We start from the raw sequence: 19,536 nt of genomic DNA, 5'->3' as shown, positions 1-19,536 counted from the left end.
GTTAATTTTTGAATATTGATATTTTTCAATACTTTAGATTGAACTATAAAAAATTGAGCGAATTGTATAAAAAATAAATATGTGGATAACATTATTTATAAAAATTATATATAACAGAGCTCGGTAACAAAGAAGAACTGAAAATCAATAGGGATTTTATATCAAAAAAAAAAAAAAAAAAAAAAAAACAAAAAAGAGGAACTAAACTCGATGCACACACTCAAAAGTATTTAAGTATTATTAGTTGTTCAATTATTGAGATCACTTGTGTTTGTGTACCTCATGAGAAGAAGGAAGGGATTTCAAAGCTAGTTGATCATGATCGTTCATGTGCTGCTGATTTTTCTTTTTCTTTATTTTTTTTCTTGATAAAAGTAGTGGCAAATTAATAATTCAAGTTCATATCAAAAGGTGGTGTAGTGTTGTATCTACGCGGAAAAAAGAATCTGTGTGGACCCCCCGCCTCTGTGTCATTTTGGTTATTAAAATTTGGACAAGGATCTTCTCCGGATTCTCTTGATTGGGAATCATATCCGTTTATCATATATCGTACGGTCAGTTTTCGTTAGTTACTATTTATTTAATTTTAAATTAAAATTTTAAAATAATTTTTAACCATATAATATACGATATATGAACATGATTAATTGATCATCCGAATTCTCACAAAGAGGGTCCTATTCCTTAAAATTTAGCCCTTTTTTTTCCTTGTGAAAAATATCTGAACATATGGCACTATTAATTCCGTAATGATCTATTAACAGTATGCCTACCCCCAAAATACCTATTAACATGTTAATTACAAGCCGAGCTAGCCCAGCCAAGCTGAGCCGTTTTTGAAGAGAGGAACTTGCATGGTTCAAGTTATGTCGTTATGATGACGATATATATGTATCGTATAAGTTATTCTTGTCTTTGTAAGAGTTGACAATTTTATATTTTGATAATAGTTGGTTTGGAGCAGTTCAAACTTGTATTGGCTTCGGTTGTCGAACATCAGTGTATTTGATTCGCAGAGCTTGTGACAATTCATTTTTTTACGAGACAATTAAAAGTACATTATATTCAAGAAGTTTGAATGAAATAAATTGTCACATATTTTACTTTTCGAGAATTTTGTTTATTTTTTTCTCTATTTAAATTCACCATCTTCAATTTGAATTTTTAAAGATGGAGATCCATTCTTCTTTGTTTATGAAGATATTACAGGCTTTTAAAAAGACATTTATGCGCTAGCTTAAACTACTATGTTTGAAATTTTTGGTCTTATATTGTCTATTTTTATATATTATTTTTAAAATATGTGCCTGTGACATCCCGTCCCGAAAATATCGGAAATGTGCTTAGGAAATGACCTTTTTACCCCTAGTTGGTTTTCGTATTATTGTTTTTGGTTACTTTGTGTGGTGTTGGCAAGCTTTGGGCCACACACACACACCTGCACATACACTGTCTCTCTTCACCCTCTCTCTGTCTCTGTCCCGTGTCTCTCTCTCTCTCCCTTTCTTCTTCTTCTTCTTCCAAAAACGTACGGACCAACACACATACCCCTCAAACTGTGGTGGATCGAGGAAACCAAGGACACATTTGAGCTCGTGAGGTCGAGGGGAACACAACCGTAGCATTTTCAGGTGAGAAACACATCGTTTTCACGTCGATTCGACGATGTCCGTTTTGAGTACTGTTCATGCAAAATTTATACATTAAGTTTTTGGGTTTTCTGAGCTCGTAGTTGTGTTTGTGAGGTTCCCAGGAGCCTCGGAGTACTTCGTTGGACGAATTTGGACGTCGGGATCGTCCTGCTCGAAGTTGGCCGGTTTTGGAGAATTTGCACAGGTATAATCTCTTAGTTTTAGCCCTTAAAACTTGTTGGGACATGTTCTACTAGTCTAGGGCTTTCATTTGGTCCAAGAATCACGAAAAACGGTCGAGAAACGAGCGAGAAAACCCTAGTTGCAGGTTTTCCCAGTTTCCGGCGCCGGCGACGTCGCCGGCGTTCGAATGAAGAAGGCGACGGAATATTCCGTCAATTCTGACGGAATATTCCTAACGCCGTTAACGGATCCGGTTAGTTTTAACGGAATATTCCGTCAGTTTAACGGAATATTCCGTCAGTTTAACGGAATATTCCTGACGGCGTCTGTTGACACCGTCAGTGTGCCTGGCACGTGGCCGCGCGTGGGGGGCGCGTAGGTCCGTGCCTGTGCTGGCGCGTGGGGGCGCGTGCGGGGTCCAAAATTTTTTCTAAAAATATGGTTGTGATCCTGAGGTTGTGTAGAGCACGTGGGTATATTCATTTGTCCATTTTGAGCAATGTATGAGAAGTTATTACGAGAAACGGGTTATGTGCTTTAAAGTTAACGTTTTTATAGTTGTTTCGCATCTAGGTGACACGTACCCAGAGGACGAGCGTGCACACGCGAGACAGGGGGGCTACGACCCTTCTACATACCAGTGAGTGGGCTTTTGTTTTCCGTATATACCTATATACATCTATATTCCCAGAAATTGAATTAAAAAGGGTTATTTGCCTTATGCCATGCATGTTATTGTTATCGTTTATGCATCATTGCACGCATTAGTAGTGGCATACATATATATGCATATTGGGTGCTGTGGACGCACAGGTAAGTGCCAGGTAAGTGGTAAGCATATTTACTTTCAGCAGTAGTTTGAGAGACTTAGAGAGCTCATAACCTGCGCCCCCGGTGTTAGTGCTCCCGCCCAGAGTAGGGCACAGTCCTTCACGTGATGTTCACCTCCCGCACCACACGCTCAGCTTGGATCCAAGTTAGGTGCATAGGCCTGTCGTACAGACCACATTAGGTGGTTCCGACTCGTAGGTGACCCGCGATTATTCGCACAGCCTTCACGTGATCGTAGCACTAGAGCGTATATATGTATTACACCCAGGCCTGTCGTACAGACCACCTAGAGTGGTTCCGACTCGTGGGCAGGTTCAGTTGTTGAGTTTGAGATTGAGCTCTATATGCAGCCGTACAGGTCACGTTAGGTGACTCCGGCTGCCAGATGTTATGTTATTGATATGATTCATACCTGAGCACATACATTTCATTACGAGGTTTTGACATGGCATATCTTGAGCATGATTGGCATACCCTTGAGCATGTTGGACATATCTATACATACGTACATATGTTTATTTCCTGGGAAGTATACAGGTTTTACGGTGAGGGGTTAGAATGTATTTTATGAAATGGTTTTCAAAGAGCTTTGTTTTTGCCCACTCACGCTTTTGTTTTGCGCCCCTCCAGGTTCTAGTTGCTTAGCCGTTGCGGTGGTTTCCCTTGAGAGCTTTTCGGCGTTCTGACAGACACCCAACATTGTAGGGTCGCCTTCGGGCGTACTACTGTTGTCGTTTTATTTGGACTGCTATAGACCTGCTCTGAATTTGTATAGCACTAACTAGCACTTATTCTAGTACTTGTATGCTAGTTTTTAATTATTCGTACCTTTATATTACTACTTACTAGATTCCGCACGTGCACATGGCTACGTCACCTTTGAGTGACGGCCAGCACGCTCCGATCTCGGTCGGGGTGTGTCAGTTTGGTATCAGAGCCTAGGTTTGGCAGTCCTGTGTCCTTGTGAGTATTCTAATGATTTTGGTGTCTTCTGTCAGAACTATGTCGCCTCGTCGGGAACCCCGTCGCTCTTCTGAGCCTAGTTTCCCCGATATTACTCAGTTGGGGGAAGCTTTTGCTACAGCCCTTCAGGCAGTGATGCGCCCTCCCCAGAGGACTTCTTTGGAGACTATGTACAACTTGAAGCTGGATAAGTTTAAGGGCAGTGAGGGACCCGAGAGCGCAGAGCGCTGGCTAGAACACATAGAGAAGACTTTCCGGGTGCTACATAATCAGGGGAACTTGCCTATGGAGAGATGGGTTGAGACGACCGCTTGGTTTCTAGATACGGAGTCGGCCGCTTGGTGGGAGCAGGAGCTTCGTAGGTTGACTCCGGATCAGAGGGTTGATTGGAATGTTTTTACGAGGTTGTTTAGGAGAAGGTATGTCCCCCCTGAGTACATCGACCGTAAGAAACAGGAGTTTTCCGAACTGAAACAGCGGAAGATGTCAGCGAATGAGTACTACCGTAAGTTTACGGACTTGTCCCGTTATCACCCTGATGTCGCTGGTAATCCGGCGGAGATGCTCCGTCTTTTCCTTCTGGGCACCAGGAAGAAGTGGCGTTCTATGGCGTCTACGGTCCACAGTGAGACTTACCGGGACTTCTATGAGATACTGTTGAGGATCGAGGATTCCGAGAATATGTCGAGCGATACTGATGAAGAGAAGGACGGCAACCAGAAGAAAGATGACAAAGGCAAAGGTCAGGCATCGCTCGGGCCCCGTCAGACTCAGAACTTCAAGAGAGGTGGAGCTAGTTCTAGTTCTTCGAGTGATGGCTTCAGTGCCACTGGACAGGGTCGTGGAGGTAGATTTGCTGGTGGCGCTAGAGGCCAGAGGCAGGGCGATGGTGGGCGAGGCAGAGCCCCAGTTTGTCATAGGTGTAACAACCGGCATTTTGGCGAGTGTAGACGTGGTAGCAACGGGTGCTTCACATGTGGACAGGTGGGACATAGAGCGGCGAATTGTCCCCAGGGTCAGCAGCAGCAAAAACCACAGCAGACCTTTATGCCACCGCCTGCACCACTCCAGCAGATCCAGGGTCCTAGTAATTACGGCCAGACGGGTCGAGGTGGTGCTTACCACTATCAGGGTGATGCTGTCCCTTATGCTCCGGGGCAGTATCAGCACCCTCAGGATCCCTATTCCCAGGGTGGCTATCCCCAGTATTCGGGCGGCTATATGCCGTATCCTCCAGCCCCAGCGGGTGGTTCACAGTGGTATCAGGGAGGACAGTATCAGCAGGGGGAGATTGCCACTAGCAGTGCAGGGTCTTCGAGACAGTCAGGCCAGCCCAGTCAGGGGCGTGGTGCTCAGGGACGCGGCGTTCAGGCTAGCAGAGGCCGCGGTGGGCGTCAGCAGGGACAGGGGCGTCTTCACAATATTTCTCTGCATGACGCTCAGAACAACCCAGACTTGATTATGGGTACGTTGAACATTCTTGGTTGTTTTGCTAGAGTCTTAATTGATTGTGGAGCTACACATTCCGTAATTTCTCATACGTTTGCTCAAGCGACGCAACCTCGCCCCACACCTCTAGGGTATGATTTAGAGTTTGTTATGCCTAGAGGAGAGAGTTGTGTCGTAGATTGTGTGTACCCAGGATGTCCAGTGATCGTAGAGGGAGTTGCTTTGTCAGCTGATCTTATCTCGTTAGATATTGTGGACTTTGACGTGATTCTGGGCACGGATTGGTTACACTTCTATCGTGCCAACATTGACTGTTACGGGAAGGTAGTTACGTTTCACCGACCTGGACTACCTGTGGTTACTTTTGTGGGTGAACAGAGTGGGGTGAGATATGGCGTTATTTCGGCGCTTCGAGCGAAAAAGTTGTTAACTAAGGGTTGTCAGGGGTATCTGGCTCATGTGATGCTGGAGGAGGCTGTTACTAGCAGAGTGGAGGATGTGAGAGTGGTCAGACACTTCCCTGATGTATTCCCCGAGGATTTACCTGGTTTACCCCCAGATCGAGACGTAGAGTTCACCATTGAGTTGTTTCCAGGTACTAATCCTATTTCTTTAACTCCTTATCGTATGGCTCCCGCGGAGTTAAGGGAATTGAAAGTTCAGCTGCAGGAGTTAGTAGATAAGGGATTTATCCAGCCTAGTACTTCGCCTTGGGGCGCTCCAGTGTTGTTTGTGAGGAAGAAGGATGGAACTTTGAGGCTGTGCATCGACTACAGGCAACTCAATCGGGTGACGATTAAAAACCGTTATCCATTGCCTCGTATCGATGATTTGTTCGATCAGCTGAGAGGTGCTTGCGTGTTCTCTAAGATAGACTTGAGGTCTGGTTACTATCAGCTGAAGATCAGTAGGGATGATGTCCCTAAGACGGCGTTCAGGACTCGTTACGGTCATTACGAGTTTCTGGTTATGCCATTTGGGTTGACGAATGCACCAGCCGCCTTTATGGATTTGATGAACCGAGTATTCCAGCCTTACTTGGATAGATTTGTCATTGTCTTCATTGACGATATTCTGGTGTATTCTAAGTCGAAAGCGGAGCATGTTCGACATCTTACTTTGGTGTTGAAAAGGTTGAGGGAACACCAGTTATATGCTAAGTTTAGCAAGTGCCAGTTCTGGTTAGATCAAGTTGCATTCTTGGGGCACGTCATTTCTGCTCAGGGTATTTTGGTTGACCCTCAGAAGGTTGCAGCGGTAGAGAGTTGGGAGCAACCGCGAACCGTCACCGAGGTGAGAAGTTTCCTTGGATTGGCAGGGTATTATCGGAGATTCGTTAAGGATTTTTCGGTGATCGCCTTACCACTGACGAAGTTAACGAGGAAGAATGTCAAATTTGAGTGGGATGATAGGTGTGAGCAGAGTTTCCAGCAGTTGAAGCATTGTCTCACTCATGCACCTGTTTTGGCACTCCCAGACGATAGTGGTGATTTCGAGGTTTACAGTGATGCTTCCTTAAATGGTTTGGGATGTGTATTGATGCAGCATGGTAGGGTGATTGCTTATGCTTCGCGGCAGTTGAAACCCCATGAGATGAATTACCCTACACATGACTTGGAGTTGGCTGCTATCATCTTTGCGTTGAAGTTGTGGAGACACTATCTTTACGGGGAAAAGTGCAGGATCTTTACAGATCACAAGAGTCTCCAGTATCTCTTTACTCAGAAAGAACTTAATCTTCGTCAGCGGAGGTGGTTGGAGTTGCTCAGCGATTACGATTGCACGATTGATTATCATCCTGGTCGTGCGAACGTAGTGGCTGATGCACTTAGCAGGAAGTCACAGGGCCTTATTAATGCGTTGTACGCTAGTCGTGCTCCTCTTTTGGTGGACTTGCGTACTACGGGAGTAAGGCTAGAAGCCGAAGATCGAGATGTGGCATTACTTGCTAATTTTCAAGTTAGGCCGATACTTGTTGATCGGGTGCTTGAAGCCCAAGTAGCTGATCAGGAGACTCAAGAATTTATTCAAGCTCGAGATCAAGGAAAGAGGCGAGACCTCAGAGTTCGTGATTCAGATGGCATGTTGATGCTAGAAGGTAGAATGTTCGTGCCTAATTGTGCGGAGTTGAAGAAAGAAATTCTCGATGAAGCTCATATCTCGGCTTACGCTATGCATCCAGGAGCTACGAAAATGTATCATACCATTCGACCATTTTATTATTGGCCGGGTATGAAGAGGGAGATAGCCGAGTATGTGAGCAGATGTGCTGTTTGTCAGCAAGTTAAAGCAGAGAGGAAGAAGCCGTTTGGGTTGTTGCAGCCACTTCCCGTTCCGGAGTGGAAATGGGAAAATATCACCATGGATTTTGTGTACAAGCTCCCGCGTACACGTAATGGCTTTGACGGCATTTGGGTGATCGTTGATCGACTCACTAAGTCGGCTCATTTTATTCCGGTAAGAGAGAAGTATTCTTTGAGCCGTTTAGCGGAGTTGTTCATCTCGAAGGTTGTGAAGTACCACGGTGTCCCTGTGAGCATTATTTCGGATCGAGATCCACGATTTACATCGAAGTTTTGGGTAGCTTTCCAGGAAGCTTTGGGCACGAGATTACTTTATAGTACGGCATATCATCCACAGACCGACGGGCAGTCAGAGAGAACTATTCAGACTTTGGAGGATATGCTGCGAGCTTCGGTGTTGCAGTTTGGTGATGCTTGGCACCAGCGGTTAGATTTGATGGAATTTGCTTACAACAACAGTTTTCATTCAAGCATTGGAATGGCGCCATTTGAGGCCTTGTATGGCAGAGCTTGTCGCACACCGTTGTGTTGGTCAGAGGTTGGCGAGAGAGTTTTAGTAGGTCCAGAGATTGTTGAGGAGACTACTCAGAACGTTCAGGTGATCAAGTCTAACCTGAAAGCAGCTCAGGACAGGCAGAAGAGTCTAGCGGATCGGCATGCTACGGACAGGGCATATGAGGTCGGAGACTGGGTATTTCTGAAGCTTTCACCGTGGAGAGGTGTTGTGCGGTTCGGAAATAAAGGGAAGTTGAGCCCCAGGTACATCGGACCATACGTAGTCGCAGAACGAGTTGGTGAGGTAGCTTACAGGTTGGAGTTGCCTCCGGAGTTGGCTAGAGTGCATAATGTTTTTCACGTGTCCATGCTCCGACACTATGTCGCTGATCCATCTCATGTGATACCTCCTCAACCGCTTGAGATTAACCCAGATTTGACGTACGATGAGGAACCGGTGACGATCATTGATTGGAAAGAGAAGGTTCTAAGGAACAAGACAGTGAATTTAGTGAAGGTTCTGTGGAGAAACCATTCAGTCGAAGAAGCTACGTGGGAGACAGAAGATCGGATGAGGGATTTGTACCCTCGTTTGTTCTTTGGCTACTAGGGGTGGTTACTAGGTTGTTTTGAATTTCGGGACGAAATTCTATTAAGGTGGGAAGGTTGTGACATCCCGTCCCGAAAATATCGGAAATGTGCTTAGGAAATGACCTTTTTACCCCTAGTTGGTTTTCGTATTATTGTTTTTGGTTACTTTGTGTGGTGTTGGCAAGCTTTGGGCCACACACACACACCTGCACATACACTGTCTCTCTTCACCCTCTCTCTGTCTCTGTCCCGTGTCTCTCTCTCTCTCCCTTTCTTCTTCTTCTTCTTCCAAAAACGTACGGACCAACACACATACCCCTCAAACTGTGGTGGATCGAGGAAACCAAGGACACATTTGAGCTCGTGAGGTCGAGGGGAACACAACCGTAGCATTTTCAGGTGAGAAACACATCGTTTTCACGTCGATTCGACGATGTCCGTTTTGAGTACTGTTCATGCAAAATTTATACATTAAGTTTTTGGGTTTTCTGAGCTCGTAGTTGTGTTTGTGAGGTTCCCAGGAGCCTCGGAGTACTTCGTTGGACGAATTTGGACGTCGGGATCGTCCTGCTCGAAGTTGGCCGGTTTTGGAGAATTTGCACAGGTATAATCTCTTAGTTTTAGCCCTTAAAACTTGTTGGGACATGTTCTACTAGTCTAGGGCTTTCATTTGGTCCAAGAATCACGAAAAACGGTCGAGAAACGAGCGAGAAAACCCTAGTTGCAGGTTTTCCCAGTTTCCGGCGCCGGCGACGTCGCCGGCGTTCGAATGAAGAAGGCGACGGAATATTCCGTCAATTCTGACGGAATATTCCTAACGCCGTTAACGGATCCGGTTAGTTTTAACGGAATATTCCGTCAGTTTAACGGAATATTCCGTCAGTTTAACGGAATATTCCTGACGGCGTCTGTTGACACCGTCAGTGTGCCTGGCACGTGGCCGCGCGTGGGGGGCGCGTAGGTCCGTGCCTGTGCTGGCGCGTGGGGGCGCGTGCGGGGTCCAAAATTTTTTCTAAAAATATGGTTGTGATCCTGAGGTTGTGTAGAGCACGTGGGTATATTCATTTGTCCATTTTGAGCAATGTATGAGAAGTTATTACGAGAAACGGGTTATGTGCTTTAAAGTTAACGTTTTTATAGTTGTTTCGCATCTAGGTGACACGTACCCAGAGGACGAGCGTGCACACGCGAGACAGGGGGGCTACGACCCTTCTACATACCAGTGAGTGGGCTTTTGTTTTCCGTATATACCTATATACATCTATATTCCCAAAAATTGAATTAAAAAGGGTTATTTGCCTTATGCCATGCATGTTATTGTTATCGTTTATGCATCATTGCACGCATTAGTAGTGGCATACATATATATGCATATTGGGTGCTGTGGACGCACAGGTAAGTGCCAGGTAAGTGGTAAGCATATTTACTTTCAGCAGTAGTTTGAGAGACTTAGAGAGCTCATAACCTGCGCCCCCGGTGTTAGTGCTCCCGCCCAGAGTAGGGCACAGTCCTTCACGTGATGTTCACCTCCCGCACCACACGCTCAGCTTGGATCCAAGTTAGGTGCATAGGCCTGTCGTACAGACCACATTAGGTGGTTCCGACTCGTAGGTGACCCGCGATTATTCGCACAGCCTTCACGTGATCGTAGCACTAGAGCGTATATATGTATTACACCCAGGCCTGTCGTACAGACCACCTAGAGTGGTTCCGACTCGTGGGCAGGTTCAGTTGTTGAGTTTGAGATTGAGCTCTATATGCAGCCGTACAGGTCACGTTAGGTGACTCCGGCTGCCAGATGTTATGTTATTGATATGATTCATACCTGAGCACATACATTTCATTACGAGGTTTTGACATGGCATATCTTGAGCATGATTGGCATACCCTTGAGCATGTTGGACATATCTATACATACGTACATATGTTTATTTCCTGGGAAGTATACAGGTTTTACGGTGAGGGGTTAGAATGTATTTTATGAAATGGTTTTCAAAGAGCTTTGTTTTTGCCCACTCACGCTTTTGTTTTGCGCCCCTCCAGGTTCTAGTTGCTTAGCCGTTGCGGTGGTTTCCCTTGAGAGCTTTTCGGCGTTCTGACAGACACCCCACATTGTAGGGTCGCCTTCGGGCGTACTACTGTTGTCGTTTTATTTGGACTGCTATAGACCTGCTCTGAATTTGTATAGCACTAACTAGCACTTATTCTAGTACTTGTATGCTAGTTTTTAATTATTCGTACCTTTATATTACTACTTACTAGCTTCCGCACGTGCACATGGCTACGTCACCTTTGAGTGACGGCCAGCACGCTCCGATCTCGGTCGGGGTGTGTCAGTGCCACTAATAAGTTGCAAATTACAATTCAAGTTGACTTATCGTAGTAAATGACCCCGAACAACTTGAGTTTAGTATCAAGCTTGAAGTTTTTAGGCTTGCTCGAGCCTAACTTGGTTTGCTTTTCAATTAAACAAATATAATATTCAGTATGGCTCGACTTGTTTACAACCCTACAGTTTAGTGGTATTGTTTTTACATGGTAACTGAGATGTACCATGTTGGACTTACTTGGATAATCATAATAATTGAAATTTTTTATTGAGTTTGATACCTAGTTTGCGTAACTTACCCAAAACATCACCTCTTAAAGTAAAACATTGTTAAACCAAAAAAATAAAAATTAGACACTAACCACAATAATATAAGGTCCAATGTGCATTAAAACATTGTTTAAGTACTATTATATTAATAAAATAATACAATTTCTCTGGTTCAGGAGAAGGTCTTCTGTCTGAACACCAGATAAGACCAAAAGTGCGAGACGGTAGGTCAGAAAATGGGGTAGTGGTGGGCCTCAAAATTAGAGGGTGGGCCATGATAGCGCTTTTGAGTCCGGGCCGTTGGAAATTGGTGGTCGGATGCCAAACACTAGAATTTCTTTGTTTACCACTTAACATTACGGTTTAATTAATATTCATCTTCACTTGTATGGGAGAGCTCTTAAGTTCAACTATAGTGAGATGTCTATTTATCTTTAAAAATGACCAGTTAGTAGTTTCGTCATGACGGTTCATCATTATAGAGATCGAAAGACTCACAGAGTACGAGATATACATCTCGTATATTAATGTGATGCATTCATTTTTCAAGTATATCATAATGAAAACCAACATTCTCATTCATATCATTTAGTTATTCTTTTAATACACCAATATATATTTACACCAATAAATTTGTTAAAATGTGGAATAAATTATAGATTAAGTTTTTAGTTCATCAATATATTTACATCAACAAATTTGATTTAAGTCACGAGTAATCCGCTCACTATAAATTAGTGTCCAACTCGCTATTAACGGTACCTATTTCTTCCGAGTCTACTAATAACCATGTCTTAAAATAGGAAATCAGTGCATTTCTCATAAGCCGAGTCTGGAGAAGCCGACTCAAGCAAAGCCACTCCCGCATCCATACACAAAGACCCGTACAAGTCGTGGCGGCACGCCATTGGCCGAACCGCCCATCACCCGCTCCTCTATCATACGATCAGCTCCACGTTGTCAATCCTCTGGCATCCAGAGAGCCACCAAATATAAAGGGCCCTTGGACATTTCTTGTGCGAGACACAGATAGCCGAGTCGTCATCGGAGGAGACCCTTTCCCTATATCTTCTCCTCCTCCTTCGTCGCCAACAGAGAACCGAACAGCAGCGAAAATGGTGAGTTTTTCGCACTCTTTTAGCTCCGTTTTGCTCGGATAGGGTTTTCTGACTGTAATTTCTGTTTGGCTGCCGAGAAAATAGAGAAAATAAAGTAAAAATCACGGATTTACGTCCGATTGCGATTTCTTGGTTGGTTAATCGATCATCGGTTTTGTTCATTCGATTTTCTTGCCTCCGCTGTGTCGATCTGATAGTTTTAAGCTAATTTGGCTCCAATTTGTAGTTCATCTACTGTTATCTATACATCTCGTGCCTTCAGATCTGTATTTTTGTAGAAATTTTGATCGCGATTTGTTTTTTCTTTTTTTTTTTTTAAGATTGGATTTTGCATCGTCTATGTGTTTTGGGCCGGGAATTTGATCTGGTTTTTGCTGATTGGGAATGTTGTGGATCTACTATCTGTAACAGATATTTGGGCCGGTCCGGTCCGGTCCAGGTGTAATTTGTATATTTGTTCTTAAACATATAATAAAGTAATGAGTACTTGGTAGGTACCAAGAAATATTGTTGAGTACTTAGTATTTATGTTTGTTTATGTATAATTTGCTGATCTTGTATTGTTGGGCTATTAATGTGTGTGCATGTTGTGTGAGAGTCAATTTGATACGATTCGGATGAAAATTAAACATATAAATGTGTAATTCGTATCAATTTTCTCTACGGCGCGAGGGAAAGAAGTTTGACATTGGTTGTTTTTGTTGTGTTATTACTGTACTTAAGGCATTGTAAAGGACCAATAGATTATAATTTTTGGATCATATCATGAAAAGACATTCTGAGGATAAGAAAAATTGTGCGCATTTCACCCGAGTTATGCGGTTTGCTTGGACATAAGACATGATGGTTCGGTTGAGAACTTGGGACTGCATGTAGAGATTCATTGTGTCAAATTTTTGTTTGATAAAACGTCTTTTCAATCTATATTCATTTCTCTCTTGAAAAGTTGTAGTGTAGCCGTTTGATCTTTGTTGATTGCATGCAATTTACAGGCCAACGCAGCATCTGGTATGGCTGTGCACGATGATTGCAAACTGAAGTTTTTGGAGCTTAAGGCAAAGCGGACCTACCGCTCCATAGTTTTCAAGATTGAGGAGAAGCAAAAGCAAGTTGTGGTGGAACATGTTGGTGAACCAGCAGAAACCTATGAGCAGTTCACTGAGAAGCTTCCTGCTGATGAATGCCGTTATGCTATTTTTGATTTTGACTTTCTTACACCTGAAGGTGTCCAGAAAAGCCGGATATTCTTCATTGCCTGGTAATGCCCCGTTTTTTAACCATTTTCAAACATGTGTGTACTCTGTTGTCTAATCGTCCGTTCTCTAAATTCAATTGTTTGTTTCCCTCTCCTTTCTATGAAGGTCTCCTGATACATCAAGGGTGAGAAGCAAGATGATCTACGCAAGCTCCAAAGACAGATTCAAGAGAGAGCTCGATGGAATTCAGGTTGAGTTGCAAGCGACTGATCCAACTGAGATTGGTCTCGATGTCATCAAGAGCCGAGCCAGCTAGATTATGAATCATAGGCTATCTGGTGGGGAGTTCGTCCCTGCACCCTTTGTTACTTGCGTGATATGTTTATACATTGTGGAATTGGCAACTTGGCAAATGATGGAATCAATTTCCAAGTTTCGCCGTTGTTTCTTATTTATTTTAAACAAGCGTCTGTGGTTTCTGGTATATCATATGATATGTTTATTTGATAGAACCTATCTTTGTTGAGTGGCTGCTTTGGTAGCTGTACGTCAACAAACTAATATGCAGCTGTTTGTGGGGTTTAGACGGCACCTTTCCGCCTTCCGAGTGTTGTATATGACCCTTGTCATTTTACTTTGGAGCAGTATAAAAGGAGCATGCTTTTATGGCCTTTCCTTGTTGCTAATTTACATGCCTGTTCTGTATGACCTACCTTGGCATCTTAATTGTATTTTTGATCTTCTGGTATCTTTTCTAGTTGGTAAGAGATGTTTTTACTTATGGTTGCGGCAACGCTTAAGCGAGCATGCTCCCTCGCACGCTCCCTCGAGTAAAATGTCGACTGTTTCGACGAATCATTTGGGTGTGGTTTTAAGATGATGATCTCCCCATTTTCCGTTGTTGAGTTGTGATTCTGTGCCTATTTTTGGCTTTCATGTACATGCCTATCTGTTCGAGGGAAATAACTTCCCTGCTGCTGGTGTAAAATACAACTTTGGTCGATGTTGGCCTAGACCTAGTGACACGGTGGCAGTCTTATTGGGTGGTTTGTCTGACACATGTCGCCACATACAAGATGTCTAACGAAGTTAAAAGAAACAAGAAAATAAAGTGACGGTTTTTGAGTTTTAAAGGTGAAGAAATCATCCCATCTATTGTGTCTTATACGTCCTATTTTGTGGGACGGGAATATACATGACGTGCTGGAGTCAATTCCAATCTTAACTAGTTCTAGGGACACCAACACGAGTGATTTTGACCCACCTTCAGCGAGACAGATATTCTCACAGCCCAACGCCATCAAATGCACTTATTTATCGTGCAAAGCACGTCCGTGTGAATAGTCAAACGAAAGAGTGCTTCTTTGTCAAAACACGATTGATAAGTGCCTCCTAAAAAATGCCAAGGAATAAAAGTGCTTTTTGAAAAGCAATCTGAAATAAGCTCTCGATCTATATTTGAAGCAAGGAAAGAGGAATGAACAGTTGGGATTCGAGGCAAAGACAGAGAGAAGAATGGTCAACTGTCAACTACACGTATTAACTCACCATACGGCGTCGTTTCAATGAAAGAAAGAAAATCCCATAACCAGGATACAAACCGCAACTTATCCGTCCATCTCTCTCTACTTCAGTAGTTCAAACAAATTTTCAGCTCAATTTAAAAGCTGCCTTTCTTCTCCGCCATGGCCTGAAAGCACCCCATCCGTTTGTTGAATTGCTTCAATGGCGTTCTCCTTCTCTCTCAAATGCTATCCATGGTCTCCCACCCACACCATACCCCAAACCCTGCCACCGCCGCCCTCCTCCGCTCAAAAACCCTTCACTTCTCTCTCCTCCCCGCTCTCTCACCGCCACGACCGGCTCCTCATCCATTCTTCCCTCTCCTATTCAACCCCTACCTCCACCCACCACCACCACCACCTCCCTCCGGACTTCACTCAGCAGCAGCTCCTCGATACCCTCCGCCGCCAGAACGACGAGTCCTCTGCGCTCCGCCTCTTCGACTGGGCCTCCAAGCAGCCCAATTTCACCCCCGACTCCACCGTGTACGAGGAGGTCCTCCGCAAGCTCGGAAAGGTGGGGTCTTTCGAGTCGATGAGGAGCATCCTTAACGAGATGAAGCACGTCGGCTGCCCTATTAGCTCAGGTACTTTCTTGATTTTTGTTCAGAGCTACGCAGCCTTTGATTTGTATGATGAAATTCTTGGGGTTGTGGAAATGATGGAAGGCGTGTTCGGGTGCAAACCCGACACTCATTTTTACAATTTCTTGTTGAATGTTGTTGTTGAGGGGAACAAACTTAAGCTTGTCGAAACTGCGAATTCGGGCATGCTTGGTAGAGGAATTAAGCCGGATGTTTCCACATTTAACATTTTGATAAAGGCATTGTGTAGAGCTCATCAGATTAGGCCTGCCCTTTTGTTGATGGAGGATATGTCGAACCATGGTTTGAAGCCGGATGAGAAAACGTTCACGACAGTAATGCAGGGGTACATTGAGGAAGGTGACATGAAAGGGGCACTGAGAATGAGGGACCAGATGGTAGAACATGGGTGCCCGTGTACAAATGTGACTGTTAATGTTTTGGTTAATGGGTTTTGCAAAGAGGGTCAGGTCGATGAAGCGTTCAGTTTTATAGAAAAGATGGTGGATGAGGGGTTCTCTCCGGATCAGTTTACGTTTAATACGTTGGTGAAGGGTTTGTGCAGGGTGGGGCATGTTACGCATGCTTTGGAGATCATGGACGTGATGCTTCAAGAGGGATTTGAACTGGATATTTACACGTATAACTCCTTGATTTCCGGATTGTGTAAGTTGGGTGAAATTGAAGAGGCAGTGGAACTTCTTGATCAAATGGTTTCGAGGGACTGTTCTCCAAATACTGTCACATATAATACTCTGATTAGCACATTGTGTAAGGAGAACCGGGTTGAAGAGGCAACCAAACTTGCTCGTGTTCTTACTAGCAAGGGAATTTTGCCTGATGTTTGTACTGTCAATTCTCTGATTCAAGGTCTCTGCTTGAACAGTAATCATAAAGCTGCTTTGGAACTATTTGAGGAGATGAAGGCATCAGGATGCCAGCCTGATGGGTTTACTTACAGTATGTTGATTGATAACCACTGTTCGAGAGGGAGGCTAAAGGAGGCAATGAGCCTGCTGACAGAAATGGAGTTGAGAGGTTGTGCACGTAATGTGGTTATATACAATACTCTCATTGATGGGTTGTGCAAAAACAAAAGAATTGATGACGCAGAAGAGATTTTTGATCAGATGGAACTGCAGGGGATTTCAAGAAATTCAGTGACCTACAACACCCTTATTGATGGCCTTTGTCAGAGTAAACGTGTGGAGGAAGCTTCCCAGCTTATGGACCAGATGATAATGGAAGGCTTGAAGCCCGACAAGTTCACCTATAATTCCATGCTCACGTATTTCTGTAGAGCTGGGGATATAAAGAAGGCGGCAGATATTGTTCAGACAATGAGTTCAAATGGGTGTGAACCAGACATAGTCACATACGGGACACTGATTGGGGGGTTATGTAGGGCAGGTAGGGTTCAGGTTGCAAGCAGACTCCTCAGAAGTCTGCAGATGAAAGGGTTGATCCCATCTCCCCAGGCTTATAACCCCGTACTACAATCGCTATTTAAACGGAAGAGAACAACAGAAGCCATGAGACTTTTCCGAGAGATGATGGAGAAAGGTGATCCTCCTGATTCTATAACATATAAGATTGTCCTACGCGGGCTTTGTAATGGTGGAGGACCAATTGGAGAAGCAGTTGACTTTGCAGTTGAGATGATGGAGAAAGGTTATTTACCAGAATTCTCATCATTTTCTATGCTGGCTGAAGGACTCCAAGCTTTATCCATGGAGGATACCTTAATTAACCTTGTTGATATGGTCATGGAGAAAGCAAAGCTTTCAGACAGTGAAGTTTCCATGATAAGCGGTTTCCTCAAAATCCGCAAATATCAGGATGCATTGGCCAACCTTGGTGGTATCTTGAATAGAGAAAAGCCCAGAAAATCTTATTGGCAAAGATGATTTATTCTGAATCAGTTTCAACTTTCAAGTATCAGCTTCTAGTCCAACAGAAGATGCAACATAGATGTAGTAAACATGATGAAGGTATTTTGGTGGATGATATGCGTAAAGCTAGGAAGCATGGAATCAATACATTACAGCACTGTTCCCCATCTACAAAAGGAGAGTTCAGGTACTTCCATAGATATGGTAATATTATACCACCGAAAATGAATCCATCCTTTCTTTTGATACTCTATCTTCTAAGCTGATGTAGCAGATAATGTAAACGTATTGCAAACTTTTTTCAAATGTATTAGCCGTTCTCCCTGATGGTGCTTGTGTATTATTCTAGAGTATAGAAAAAAATAGCTGGCGTATGGACTAAGTTTTTGGAAACAATAGTACATGTTTATCATGATATTAATTCGAATGCATACGACTGCAACTTCTCACTTTATGTTGATTCAAGTTGGACTTTACGTGTATAGAGAAAGACCCAAAAGAAGTGATCAAACATTAAGAATAGAGCTATAGATTTTTCTGTAGTCTCACATATTCACGTCATGCATTCATATTTGTGTAAAATGTGACCCCTGCTGTGTGTAACGGGTTTAGGTTCTTCTTCGAATGTAGCACATGTTTGATGGGAGTATTGAGTTGTCACTCGTGCTGTGCCATGCAGATTCTGGCACAACATATTTCAATGTGAACCTTACTGGAAGTTCAAGTCTGTCTTGAACTTATGAGTATATAAGAAGAAAATTTCTTCATTTTAGAATCAGATCCTCCTCTTCTTAGTCTCAGGCGACCCATGATGGAACGTATTTTTACTCTCTCTCTCTCTCTCTCGCTCTCTCCATCTCTCCATTGGAACTTATTTTGTGCTCTCGTAATTGTGAAGAATATGCTAAGGTGTATTCTTTAACTATGTTATTTCTCTTTCATCTGGTACTTATGCACCTCATTCAGTCGCACAAAATATTTAGCATTTAGATTTGCCTTATCTGGTGGACACTTTGATGATCCATTATCTTATCTGGTCAGGACAGAATTCAGTTTGCAGTGCAAATGGCTTTTTTGTTGATCAGGGACGTACCAGTCGAACACAAAGACGAGTGATTAACATTACTCTTGAACTAAACCCTTAGTTTTTCTACAAGTGTTTGGAAATGCTATCTTAAAAAACATTTCTGCTTAGAAGCACATCAAGATTTTTAATTAAAATGCAAGTGCTTTTTGGAATCTTTAGGCCTCGTTTGGCAGACTTTTCTAGACACCGGATAGTACTGTCTAGTATGGATCCAGTGTTTAGCGCTGTTTGTAGTAAATAAGAACCGGATAAATTAATTTGGACCCACTTATTTTATACGGCTTACAATATCTAATTGGGTCTTGTTCCTGTATTTTTTCTGCAATTTCTTGTATGTACTTTGGTCGAATTGGGTCTTTCTATTGATAACCGTATATGTTCTTAATGCTTCAATTTCTCTCCAAATAGGAATCAAAACTATATAAAAACAAGTAACTTAAATTCATTAAAACAGTTACTTAGTATTACACTACTACGGTCTAGTGGTATTCTTCTTCACTTGTAAGGGAGAGGTTCGATTCTCGCCAAAGGCGAATTTGAACCACATTATTGCTAGCCCCCCCTTCCTCTTAGTGTAGATAATATCATTTGTCATGTTAATGACATATGAAGGTTTATCATTTTGTCTTTAAGTTACAATGCAGTGTCAGTTTAGTTGGTCTTCATCTTCACGTGTGTAAGTGTGAGGTTTTGGGTTTGACTTATGTAGTTGGCGAGTTCGGTAACAAATTATTATGGCCGACTTATTGTGTGACTTAGCTTAAATCCGCACCCCTTAGCCCTTAGTATAGATATTTTTTTGTATTATTATTATTCTTTTTACAGTATACAGTTGTTAGCAGGTATTACAAGCAATTCAATTAAATTTAGTCATTATTATTAAAAGGAAAGTGATTTTCGCACATTTTTTTTCTTCTCTTGCATAGTGTACACTCTTGTTTATTTATGGTCTTATATGAATAAATTATAGGAGAATCAATAGACAAAAATAACATAATTGTGCAGAACTAAAAAAGGGTGTATGAGAATCATATCTTAACTAAAATATGAGG

General features: G+C 43.0%; 2 protein-coding genes across 2 annotated transcripts; both read left to right on the top strand.

Moving 5' to 3' along the window:
- The first annotated feature begins 12,002 nt into the window (after positions 1–12,002).
- LOC137744813 (actin-depolymerizing factor 2) lies at positions 12,003–14,030 on the top strand. The gene is made up of 3 exons (XM_068484614.2): positions 12,003–12,163; positions 13,156–13,421; positions 13,525–14,030. The coding sequence occupies exons 1-3, from the start codon at positions 12,161–12,163 to the stop codon at positions 13,673–13,675; spliced, it is 420 nt and encodes a 139-aa protein (XP_068340715.1). The 5' UTR covers positions 12,003–12,160; the 3' UTR covers positions 13,676–14,030.
- An 818-nt stretch (positions 14,031–14,848) lies between these two features.
- MEE40 (Pentatricopeptide repeat (PPR) superfamily protein) lies at positions 14,849–17,846 on the top strand. The gene has a single exon (XM_068484613.2). It carries the CDS (start codon positions 15,085–15,087, stop codon positions 17,410–17,412), a length of 2,328 nt encoding a protein of 775 aa, XP_068340714.2. The 5' UTR covers positions 14,849–15,084; the 3' UTR covers positions 17,413–17,846.
- The last annotated feature ends 1,690 nt before the right edge of the window (positions 17,847–19,536 follow it).

This window comes from Pyrus communis, chromosome 12 (genome assembly GCF_041283825.1).
Source record: "Pyrus communis isolate YQ-2024b chromosome 12, ASM4128382v1, whole genome shotgun sequence".
Classification (NCBI taxonomy): Eukaryota; Viridiplantae; Streptophyta; class Magnoliopsida; order Rosales; family Rosaceae; genus Pyrus; species Pyrus communis.
The sequence above is the reverse complement of the archived record's forward strand: the minus strand, read 5'-3'. Positions and strand labels throughout refer to the sequence as shown.